Below are 11,978 nucleotides of genomic sequence, written 5' to 3'. Positions count from 1 at the left end.
CATTTACTGATGCTGCTAATGGCATTCGTTTAAGCTGTCGCACAACTGTCCAAGTCATTCACGGATAATTATAATAATGATGATAATAATAAATGAAACACAACCGCTGAATGAAACTGCTGTTTTTCTGTTTCTCCTTTCTTTACTTCTCTTCTTTTGTGTTGTGTTTCTTTGTCAGGATGAAAGGACATCACCTAAAAAAATCTCAACAAAAATTCCAAATAAAAATGTACGGTATTTTTTAATGAATCTGAGATAAAGAAACTCGACGCACTTAATTTTTTGTAGTTGTCGTTTTTCTAATTGTCCAGCAGAGAGCGGTATTTTTCAGAACATGCCGCATAAATTCTACACTATTTTGTTTTTTTCTGTATAGTTGTTTTACTACTAAAATTATGTTTGGGATAATTGTGTGTTTGTAAGGAGGTCTTTTTGTGAAATAAATAAATCTATGATTTTAACATACAAAACTCGGTGTAAAACATTCAATAAAACGGGTTGGTTAGGCCAAAATTGTTTTATGTGTGTGTGTGTGTGTGTGTGTGTGTGCGTGTGTGTGTGTGTGTGTGTGTGTGTGTGTGTGTGTGTGTGTGTGTGTGTGTGCGTGTGTGTGTGTGTGTGTGTGTGTGTGTGTGTGTGTTCTTTGGAACCTTTTTCTCACTACTTTGGACGAGCAGTGGAGGGGTTGCCAGCCAATCACAGGGCACATCTTGACAAACAAACCTTCCACATTTATATTCATACGTAAGAGCAATTAAGATTCTTCAGTGACCCAAGAAGCACGTTTTTTGGAATGTAGGAGGAAGTCGCAAAACCATCACAAGCACAAGGAAAACATTCAAGCTCCACAAGGAAAGCCGGAGCCAAAAGGCGATTACGGTATGCGGGGGATGTTATAACCACTCAGCAACTATATTATAATACACTTGATACAATTTGACCAATTTCTTGAATCGTGCAAGCAACTACCAAATTCAAGATGAGTTCTTATACAGATTGAAATACAGTTGAGTCCATAATTATTGAGACAGTGACAGGATTCTCATCATTTTGACTTGAAACACCACCACAATGGATTTGAAATGAAACCAACAAGTTGTGCATTACATGCAGGCATTCAACTTATTTTGTATCAGGCGAAAAGTATCGGAATTAAATAAAACTTTAAACTTTTTAATCATTTGTTGCAAATGCTTTACAGTTAACGACTGTCTGTTTTTTAATTCCCACACCAGTCACTTGATTTGAATATAAATATTCTCTGTCATGATCCTGTTCTTGTGTTTCCAGCAGGTGACAGACAAGAGCTAATTGTTGGTGTGCACACCTGCTGCCAATGTTTTCATCATTGAGCCATGTATTTAAGAAACTGCAGGCAGTTTGTCAGATTATTGTTGACCTTGTTGTTGCTCTTGCTCAAGTGATCGTTTTCTAGACCTCTTGTTCTTCTCGAAGTCGATCGCGTTCCTTTCGTACCTGATTTTTTTGTTGTTTTTTTTTTTTTGCTCAGTACCACTTTCTGGGATCCTGAAACATTATTCGGTTCGTTTCGAACTTTGACACGTCAAGATATACCAGAAAGTCTGCACGTAAAGCACATATTGTTGGGTTCATTCCAAATCTGTGAATCAACCCTATTGTGCAGACTAGAGTTTGTACTCGTGGGCTTCTGTTATGCTTGATGTTATCAAGATGCAATCATTGCTGCAGAGATTGACCCAATCAGGAAAACCACTTCTGACTCCTCAATATCTGGTTAGAATTTGTGGAGACACTTTTAAAGGCAATTGCCAGAAAAGGTCACGTGAACCGTTTGGAACGATCAGATGTACGCATCATGATATGGTCTTTAAGTCACAACAATAGTTATCTTCACGTAGTATCACACAAGCAATTGCTTGTTTCTATGATTTCACTGAACACAAGTTGTAAAGGAACACAGTGCATGGTGGGAAAAGTAAGTGAACCTTTGGACGTCATGGCTGGCTGAGCCTCCTTTTATCAAGAAAACCCTGAACCAAACATTTATCATAGTTGCACATCACAACTGCACAATGGTTTCGGACCATTCTTCTTGACCTCTCTGTTTCAATTCAGCAATACAGTATTCTTGGGATGTCTGGTGTGAATCACTCTCCTGAGTGCATTCCACTGCATCTCAATCAGGTTGAAGTAAGAAATATGACTGGGCCACTCCAGACGGTGTATTTTTTTTAATTAGTTGCCTGACTCCCCGATCCCACGGGAGACGCATGTACGACCCAGTGTTTCGACTTGACCATAGTTTTTGTAAATCCTATTTGTTGTATTAGATACTCGGACAAGTTCAGCACATAATTTCATGTGGACATAAGATCACCTGCAAACATTACAATAACTGGGTTGTAGGAATTCCACTGTGGATAATTTTTCCCTGATGAGGCTACAGGGATCTCCCTTGGTGGGATCATCAGGGAATTCCTAAAACATAATATACTGTGCGGCATACAAGCAGACTTTGGTTGTCTGTTGCTGAGTCTTATCAGCGGTTCATACAGGAACATAGCGATTTCAAAAGGTTAACATACTATCTCATAGCTAAGTGTCCTGCTCTTTGCTGAAATGTACAATCGCGGACTGAGCCAACGTATTACAATAACGGTACAGCACTCAAAATTATTTAACCCTCATTCTTTCATATGAATTTTAAAATGTAGAAACATAAAATGGTTTTCAACGAACCGGCAAAACATACATCCCTGATGCTATGGCTTATCCTCACTGGGGTTACGGGCGTGCTGTAGCCTATTCCACCTTCGGACAGCACGCAGGGTACACCAGAACTGGTCGTCATAGCAGGACACACAACAGACAAACCACCATGTCCTGCCATCAGAAAAAGACAGGAGCAATTTTTAATGTTTAACACACAAAGCTGGCACGTAAACACTAATTAAAAGTTCGCATGTTTTGCAAATAAATAGGTTTCTTTTTTTTTTTTTTTTACAATTCGTTTAATTGTTAGCAGCGTTACCATCGTTCCAGTTATGTTTATTTTGAAGTACAGTACTTGCGCCCGTGACATTTTGGCAAAAAAAGAATGTTGAACGAAACTGACGATCAACAAACGCATTCGTGCTCTCTTCCACATGAACACCAACAAACGATTAAAGAACACACGAAGAGATAAGCGGCGTTACTTGGTTGTAAAATTCTCAAAGTGAAAACATTGAAGACATTGCGCGTGTCCTTTCGAAAATGTCCATTTGCAAAGAAAATTGGGAGTTGTGACACCACATTTTAAAAATAGTTAACTACTCTATCGTAAACCCACAGTTTGGCTTTCCTTTGCTGCTAATACGAACATATATCATTTTGCAGGTCCAACATTTTTTATGTCAGGAGTATCCAAAGTCCGAGTGGACTGGAACGCAGCATTTATCGTTGACGCCCTCCGACGTGACGTCATCACTGTTAGCCGTAAGTGGAAGCGTCCGCGCGGCACGGAGAGGAAAAGAGTCGCACGCGTGATGTGTTGGACTCGAGGTGGCTAGTTGGTCAATATTCTGCTTCGGTAAGAGTAGCCAGACAAGTGTTGATCATTTGATGCCGCTGACCTATTTTGTTTGCATTACTAATACAAGCTTTGCCATCGCCTGCTTAGACGACTCGACGCCCTGGACCGTAACAAAATGCCAAACATCAAAATTTTCAGTGGTAGCTCACACCCAGACCTGTCTCAAAAGATAGCTGACCGCCTCGGTCTGGAGCTGGGGAAGGTGGTCACCAAAAAATTTAGTAACCAAGAAACATGGTGAGTGTATCGTCGCAGCTGTTCTATTTTACGCCCACCAATTTGCAATGAACTTGCTAGCTAACTGCGCCAAGGTAGCCTAGCTAACGTGATATTGCCAAGAAATTACCGCGTATCTGTCGATTGTAGCTTTGTTCATTTTGTCTCTCTTACTGAAATGCTTGAGCATTTATTCGCTATTTCGACGATCCGGTTTAAGGCCCATGTGCACTCGTTAGCCACACTAGTAAACCAATTCTGAGCACGAGTACATCGAGTCTGTTCCGAGTTACTAGTTCAGTTTTCCCCTACTAGGGCCACTTTTGGTCTACTAATGCAACCTTAAAATAGATTAAAACATGCTTACGGTCCATGTACTCGTACACCCTGTCCTAATTAGTAGGAACTTTGCACTTGTCGACAATTGCATGCTACTAGTACTGTTGGTGAGATTGTAAAATTATACATTTAGCACTTAAATAGTAGCAATAATAACACAGGCATAGTTTTGCTATACTAGTTGCATGTAACATTTGAAACAGCAGTGAAAAAAATCCCGAACTAGTCATAAATACTCAATTTACCAGTCCGCTGCATTGTCTAACTAGTGAGGACAAATAGTCTATTTGCTTTTAAGCTTGATATCAACTAACTGCTCAAATAGTTTTCTAGTAAGAACAAGTGGACCCTCCCCGGTTTATCCCAACCAATGTGACGCCAACCTATTGTTTATTCTGCCTCCTGCTACTGTGTGTTTGCTTAGCTTTCTGCTGCCATAATGATGTTTGTCTTGTCACCTCTGTGAATCCCCCTGCACCCCTCCTGCCACAGCGTGGAGATAGGCGAGAGTGTACGAGGTGAAGATGTCTACATTGTCCAGAGTGGCTGCGGGGAGATCAACGACAACTTGATGGAGCTACTAATCATGATCAACGCCTGCAAGATTGCATCTGCCTCCAGAGTTACTGCCGTCATCCCTTGCTTTCCTTACGCCCGCCAGGACAAGAAGGACAAGGTGGGGGTGAGGGACATCTGTCTAATTTTCTCCGTCATGCTGTTTGCCATCCGATGTCATGACAAGAACCCACGGGCCATATCCATGCACTCAATGCTGCTTTTCGGTTTGTTTGGATTTTTTGTTGCCATCTTCTCTCTCCCTGCTTTGGTTGCAAGCCTGTTTCATATTGCACAACCCATTGCTTGTGATTGTGAAACTTTCATGTTTAAAGATCTATTATATCATACGTTGTGTACAATAAATAACATGAGCATTTCACAGGGTGTACCCCTAACAATGTAGCATGTTGTAGTCAGAGCCAGCCATCTTTTTCACCACAGATGAAAGAACATGTTATTTCAATATTTTCTTTTTTATTTTGAGGGTGAAACATGACATTCACGAGCACAGAAAAGACACTTTGAAAATATGTACCCGCTGTTGAAATCACGTTAATTATAGTTAACAAAACACGAATCTCTAAAACACGAAGAAAAAAAATCGCTATTTAGAAAAAAAGTAACTATAGCAAAAAACAAATGCATATCACCTTTCTAAGACTAATATAGCAAAGATGTCCTTTGTCTTTGTATTAATTTCATACATGGCCGTCCTTGTTTTTATTTTGAGTCTGCAGAAGGAACAACTGTTAAGCCAGCAGTTGTGTATGAGTTGTCATTTACTTTCTGCACTTGGTGACTTTTTTTAAAAATCTTGCTCTGTCCAAATATGCCCTTTGGATAAAATATAAATATAAAATATAAAGCTAATTGAATTTAAGTGTAGTGAAAAATCCAGAATCATTTAACCGTTGTTGGAATTTGCTAAAACAAGAGTCGTGCAGTGTGCATTTTCGAGGAAACTATAAAAATACACTAACTGGAAAGCAGATTTAAGTATGGCGCAAAAAAAAATCAAAGTAGGCAGAAATATTGAGCATTTGTTAAGCTTTGAGATATTGGTTCTAAAATATCTGTTTGTTGTAGATATAGTCCAAGTCTTTTTAATTTAGTTTCCTTAGGACATGTTACGATTGAGATTCATGTCCATTTTTGGGGGGAACATCCACTGGTTCTCTCATTTTACCAGCTGTGATTGCTCATATTTGACATGCACTTAATTTTTGCACCTAACTAGTCGTGGTTTAAATACAGTATATATATTTCTTCATCCAGATGATTAAATTGATACATTACAAATGCCTCATAGTATTCAGAAGTGGAAATGTGAAGAGATGCAGTTTTCAGTTCAGTGCTATTTTTATCCCAAAGTCCTGCTTGGCAGTCATCTTTTTGCTTGTGACTAAACCGATCCGTTTTCATTGCAGAGCCGCGCTCCCATCTCTGCCAAGTTGGTGGCCAACATGCTGTCCGTGTCAGGCGCTGACCACATCATCACGATGGACCTGCACGCCTCGCAAATACAGGTGAATGTTTGAACACCACATTATGGGGTTTGCATCTTTTCCGGGCTCATGCCACAGAGTGTATTCAGCCATCAGTTTAGTCGCTTCCGAATACAGCAGAAATTACTGTCTTGATGGTGAGATGCGTGGCTCCATAAGAGCACATTCACTTTGGGACAGTTATGGCCTTCGAAAACTTGGGAGTGGAGGATTAAGATAGTCGACAGCCTGTAGTCGGTACGGGCTGTCGATTCCAAATCATCCAGTTTGGACACCCTCACACTCTGCATACAATCCAGACTTTTGGTTTCAACCATGCTTGAACACAATGCAGACTTCCTGTTATGAGTGCCTCCTCGCATCGGTGTAACCGGACCTCTTCATTTCCGGTATGATGATGAACTGCCTTGTCTTTCAGGGATTCTTTGACATCCCAGTTGACAACCTCTATGCAGAGCCTGCCGTGTTGAAGTGGATTAAAGAAAACATACCTGAGTGGAAGAACTGTACCATTGTGTCACCAGATGCTGGAGGAGCAAAGAGGTGAACTGATGCCTTTGGCACTTCAGTCTTGTCATTTAGCCTCTGTAATTTCTACTGAAGTAAAAACTTTGGCTGAGATGGCCAAATATTTTCTTTGCTCTCTAGCTGCAACTCGGCTGCTTTCCACTCTCTTTGCAGGGTCACCTCCATCGCTGACCGGTTAAATGTGGACTTTGCTCTTATTCATAAAGAGCGGAAAAAGGCAAACGAGGTTGACCGCATGGTTCTTGTCGGCGACGTGACTGCTCGAGTCGCCATCCTTGTGGATGACATGGCCGACACCTGTGGGACCATCTGCCACGCTGCCGACAAGTAAGCCTCCTTGGATGGTGATCATGATAAAGTTCATCTCAGGCTCTGACCACCTATTGAAAGCTGCTTGAGCATTTATTAAAGTTCCTTGTCAGTGAGCTTCAGGTCCATTTCTAGTACTATCTTTGTCCACACGAGTATTATAATTCATTGCATTTGTAGACTGACTACGGCATTAGTAGTTATAAAAGATATGAGAATTTCGGGCTACAGCTAAGGGATGATTTCAATAATTTTATATGAATGAGTGATACATCCATGCGTGTGTATTTCATCCCTTTGATGCAAAAATTAGAGGCCAAATCTGACGTCAGTCACTCTTTTCTGAAATGAACTACAGTACATTAATTCATTCATTCAAGGCTAAATGTCTTCTATGTCGTTATAGATTGATTTCTGCCGGTGCCACCAAAGTATATGCCATCCTGACGCACGGCATCTTCTCTGGACCTGCAATCTCTCGCATCAATAATGCCTGCTTTGAAGCAGTTGTGGTCACGAACACAATACCTCAGGAGGAGAAAATGAGGCATTGTCCCAAAATACAGGTAAACCGATATCTGTCTTAAGTGCGGCGTTTGTCCAATTTTTTTCTGTTATGCCCCTGTCGGAGGAATAATTTCCAACAACATAGCCATACTAACTGATCATGTATCGATGAGTTTCTTTAAAAAAAAAAGTACAAATTCAAGCATAGCTTTTTATTCGTCCATTTTCTCTAGTGCTTTTGTCCTCATTCGAGTCATGAGTGAGCTGCAGCCCGCCCCGGCTGACATTATCACGTCTATCCCAGCAAAAGTGTTCCCCAAAAAATATTCAATGTCGTCATCTTCCAGGTTATCGACATCTCCATGATCCTCGCGGAAGCCATTCGGAGAACCCACAATGGCGAGTCTGTGTCATACCTATTCAGCCACGTACCCTTGTAACGGTGTCTATTGTTAAGCCAATATAAAAAAAGAGGCATATGCCCCAAACACAACCAATAGAGAAGTTCCCTTTGACTGGGGATGGAAAGAACTATCATGTCTGTTACACACATCCTATGTATGCACCAAGTCGACCATATTTATTGAACTTGAATGAACCCATTTGACCAGAGAAGACCATCAAGTGTAATTTTCTGGTTGTAAGATGGCAAAATGTGAAAAACCTCAAGGAGTAGAAATCCGCTTTCAAGGCACCATTTGTGGGGGGGTTCCTCAACTTTTCGGGTACAGTACACCATTTGAGGGGTTGGCCAACAAGGTCATATTTTGAAGATGTTACTTTGCAGGTAGAAATGGTACACAGACAGGTGCATCTAAATACAAATGTGATTATTCAGTAGTTCAATTCAAAAAGGGAAACTCATAGATTAAAGGCAATTAAGTTTTTGTTTCCATTTTTAGTATGATGTTTTACCGTGACCAAACCATCCATCCATTTTCTAATGCCTGTATCCTCACAAGGGTGCATGTTGGAGCCTATCGGGGCTGTTTTCGGGCAGTTGGCAGTGTACTCCCTGAACTGGTTGCCAGCACATTGCAGGTTCTTACACCAAACAATCTAAATGATCATGAATACAGGCATCAGATTGCCTTTTGCAATGTGCTAAATCGTTGCGGATATAGTTTAATTGTGGATTTGACTTTTTGAGTTGAAGTACAAAAATCATTTTCAATGGCATTCTAATTTGTGCTCCTGTTTTTCCTCGCTTTTTATTTTGGAGAGATTTTATATTTTAATTCCAAACTCTACCATTTAAATTTTATGTTGGTGCCATGTATTCACATATGTTTTTAAATAAAGCTGCAGAGAATCGTTTTTTTCTTTCTTTTTTCCAAGAATTTATAAAGCACAGACATGTGCCAAATGGACTCAAAACAAACATAATCAACTGAGTTTGTTCAATGTGGCCATTTGTTGTTTTGCTTCTCCAGAGTAAATACAGGTACAGGTATTCATTTGACTGCATTGATGATTGTACTCCAAATACCGTCCATTTGGAAGATTTTCTTTAGCCCCCATGTCCTATTCTCAGTGACAATATTTGTCTGGATTACTGTATTCGTGTCCACATGTTTGGTTACATTTTAAATAAAAACGATAATGGCTATTTGTCTAAGTAGAGAGTCCTCATTTGTGTACGTTTTGATTAAACCTCTTCAATTACTGAAATGTTTTTCAATTACTGACACGAATATAACCAGCAATTGTTTGGATGTATTTTATTGCGATATATTTTGAAAACAACCATCGAGGAAAGTATCCACCCGTGTCGACGAAGCCCTCGAATCATCGGAAAACATGTTTTTGTTTAGTGGGTCGTGTATCCTCAAATCTGAAACGCCCATGGTCCATCTTTGATTGACAGAAATAAACGACCAATCCCTGACGACATGTCGTCTGGCTCTCGACCTATGGTTATTCTAAAGAGGGCGGGACCATAATTGCTAAGCGCACCGGATCCTGTTATGTGTACGCGCCTACTGGCATCTAGTCCTGAAGAACGGTGACCGCTCTGAATAAAATAACTTACTGTCGGCTAAAATCGAACATGCTTTCACCATGTGAAGCATGCTAATTAATTTCCGTGTTTTCTCGCATTTTTCAAGTTGGAGTAGAGAAGTCAATGGTGCTGCTATTTGTGGCTTTATATGCTCCGTGTTTGTTGGATCACCACATTTGAGAAGAGTAGGTACAATTTGTGCTTCAATTTTATAGTTCGGTTTGAAAGTTAAGTGCCATTTTTTTCAATGACATTTTCGTATACTAATGTGGCTGTCACGGCGAGACAGTTGAAATGGATTTGTGATGTCGTTTTTCAGCTGAAGGATGGCAGGAAGTTCCAAGCCTGCACAAGATAAAGAACGCCTGAGGGACTCAATGAGACGTTTCCACAGCTACCTCCATGGTGGGACCTCAAGCTTGTTGTCCACGCTTATTGTCTTCCCGGTTTACAAGACTGTTTTCCGCCAACAAATACACAACATCCAGGTTCACCGGGCCATAACACAGCTCCACAAAGAAGGCCTTGTCAAGCTCTACAGGGGGGTGACCCCACCATTAGTGATGAGGACACTTGGTGGCACGCTGCTCTTTGGACTGCAGGACACCTTTCTCCGCCTGCTCTCCTTGCCTTCCCTCAGCATCATCCCCTCCTCTCTGCATCCTGCTGTGGCGGGCCTCGGTGTGGGAATGGTGGAGGCACTGGTATTTACACCGTTTGAGCGTGTTCAAAATGTGTTGCAGAGTGGCCACAATGACCGGCAGCTCCCAACTTTGAAGAGTGTTCTTGTTAAGCTAAAGGCGCAAAAGCTGGCCTCTGGCTACTACCGGGCCTTCCTGCCCGTCACGGCTCGGAATGCCCTAGGCAGCTCCCTTTACTTTGGTTTGAAGGGGCCCTTGAGTGCAGCTGTAGCTGGACAGGGGCTTTCTCCATTGGCGTCTTCTTTCATTTCTGGGACTGTGGCTTCCATGGCAATCAGCCTCAGCCTGTACCCGCTGTCTGTGCTCGTGGCCAACATGCAGGTAGAAGTGCAGACAGAGGTGAAAGGGGTGATGGCCTCCTGGAGGAGGGTGTGGAACTCAAGGCAGAGGAGTGTCCTGTTACTGTATCGAGGTGGTGCTCTGGTTATTCTGAGATCGTGTATCACCTGGGGAATCACCACAGCCATCTATGACAGGCAGCAAAAAAGCTCAGGCTGAGCAGATGTTCCTATAAATATAACAGAAATTCAATATATCCCACTCCACAGTTTCTGGATGTATCCAAACTTCAATAATTAACTAAGGTCCAAGAGGTAAATTGTCATTTCAATCACCCTGTGACAGAAAATCCAATACATTTGACAAATTCAAAGGGTATAGCTAATGTACATAGAACAGAGTTCACCAACTCCAGTCCTCTACGGCAGTGATTCCCAAACAGTGTGCCGTGGCACATTAGTGTGCCATGAGAGCTCTAACGATGTGCCGCGGTAACTTCAAATTTATTGGTGAGAAAATTATTTATTAATAACGGATAATGTATCGTTGTCCCTCTATCGATGGGACATAAAGAACTGATAAATTACCTGTATCTTCTATGAGATGGCAAAAATCAGAAAATTGACATATGTATCCTCTTTTTGATACAATTTTGTTTGGTAGTGTGCCGTGCAATTTTTTTTTTTTTTTTTACTTAAAAAAAGCGCTTTGGCTCAATCACGGTTGGGAATGACTGCTCTACCGCCCCTATCCTGCATGTGTTATATGTCTCCCTTCTCCATCACTTCATTTAAATGATCAGGATCGTGATAAGACCTCTGCAGAACTTGCTGATGAGCTGATCATTTGAATCATGTGGGTTTGTAGCAGGGAGACAAAACATGCAGGATAAGGGCCCTTCATGACCAGACTTGGTGTGGTGACCCTCTGACCTGTAAGTCTACTCTCTTTCGTAACGCAGTACAGTTAAGACACTTTTTATTATTGTCGTTTGAAAAAACGGAGTACACACATGGCTCACAAAAAAAGATAAGAATATCCAGCTGTGCTACAGACTTGATTAAAACCTCTCTAAACTTAAACTAAACTTACTAAGTCTCATGCTTAATTTTTAAACCCTATTGCCAGTTGTTTGTCTTGCTCTTATATGGCAGCTTCTGTTTTCTATATATAACAATGCAAGTTGTTGTGCTCACGGAGGTGAGTATAAAAAATAAAGATAAAAAATTACAAATCAAGAACGTCCACTTCAATGCCTTTCTTCATGTGATTCTTCCTGTCTGTGTATCCGAGTTGAAATAATTCGTGTGTGTGTGTGTGTTTGTGTTTTATTTTTTCAACTTACTTTGTCTATTAAAAAATATATATATATATATATATATATATATATATATATATATATATATTGCTTAGAATGGTGGCTTCTGTTTTCTTTAAAACATAATTTTTTGTCATGCTCTGTTTTACTTATGTGTGCC

The 11,978-nt window shown here is 40.8% G+C and overlaps 2 protein-coding genes across 4 annotated transcripts; both read left to right on the top strand.

The window, feature by feature from the left end:
• The first annotated feature begins 3,411 nt into the window (after window positions 1-3,411).
• prps1b (phosphoribosyl pyrophosphate synthetase 1B) lies at window positions 3,412-9,127 on the top strand. Of its 3 annotated transcripts, none has more exons than XM_052060334.1 (8): window positions 3,412-3,553; window positions 3,644-3,793; window positions 4,604-4,787; window positions 6,097-6,195; window positions 6,593-6,717; window positions 6,856-7,029; window positions 7,418-7,577; window positions 7,866-9,127. In XM_052060334.1, exons 2-8 carry the CDS (start codon window positions 3,672-3,674, stop codon window positions 7,956-7,958), a joined length of 957 nt encoding a protein of 318 aa, XP_051916294.1. In that variant the 5' UTR covers window positions 3,412-3,553; window positions 3,644-3,671; the 3' UTR covers window positions 7,959-9,127. The 3 variants fall into 3 exon arrangements, with proteins under 3 accessions (XP_051916294.1, XP_051916285.1, XP_051916299.1); XM_052060325.1 differs by having other exon boundaries at window positions 4,604-4,793; XM_052060339.1 differs by lacking the exons at window positions 3,412-3,553; window positions 3,644-3,793 and having other exon boundaries at window positions 4,759-4,893.
• A 149-nt stretch (window positions 9,128-9,276) lies between these two features.
• LOC127597411 (solute carrier family 25 member 53-like) lies at window positions 9,277-11,799 on the top strand. Its single transcript, XM_052060411.1, has 2 exons — window positions 9,277-9,705; window positions 9,840-11,799. The coding sequence occupies exon 2, from the start codon at window positions 9,847-9,849 to the stop codon at window positions 10,717-10,719; it is 873 nt and encodes a 290-aa protein (XP_051916371.1). The 5' UTR covers window positions 9,277-9,705; window positions 9,840-9,846; the 3' UTR covers window positions 10,720-11,799.
• Window positions 11,800-11,978: the final 179 nt, after the last annotated feature.

This window comes from Hippocampus zosterae, chromosome 1, assembly GCF_025434085.1.
Source record: "Hippocampus zosterae strain Florida chromosome 1, ASM2543408v3, whole genome shotgun sequence".
Taxonomy (NCBI): Eukaryota; Metazoa; Chordata; class Actinopteri; order Syngnathiformes; family Syngnathidae; genus Hippocampus; species Hippocampus zosterae.
Note: the sequence above shows the minus strand (reverse complement) of the source record. Positions and strands in the feature narration are given on the sequence as shown.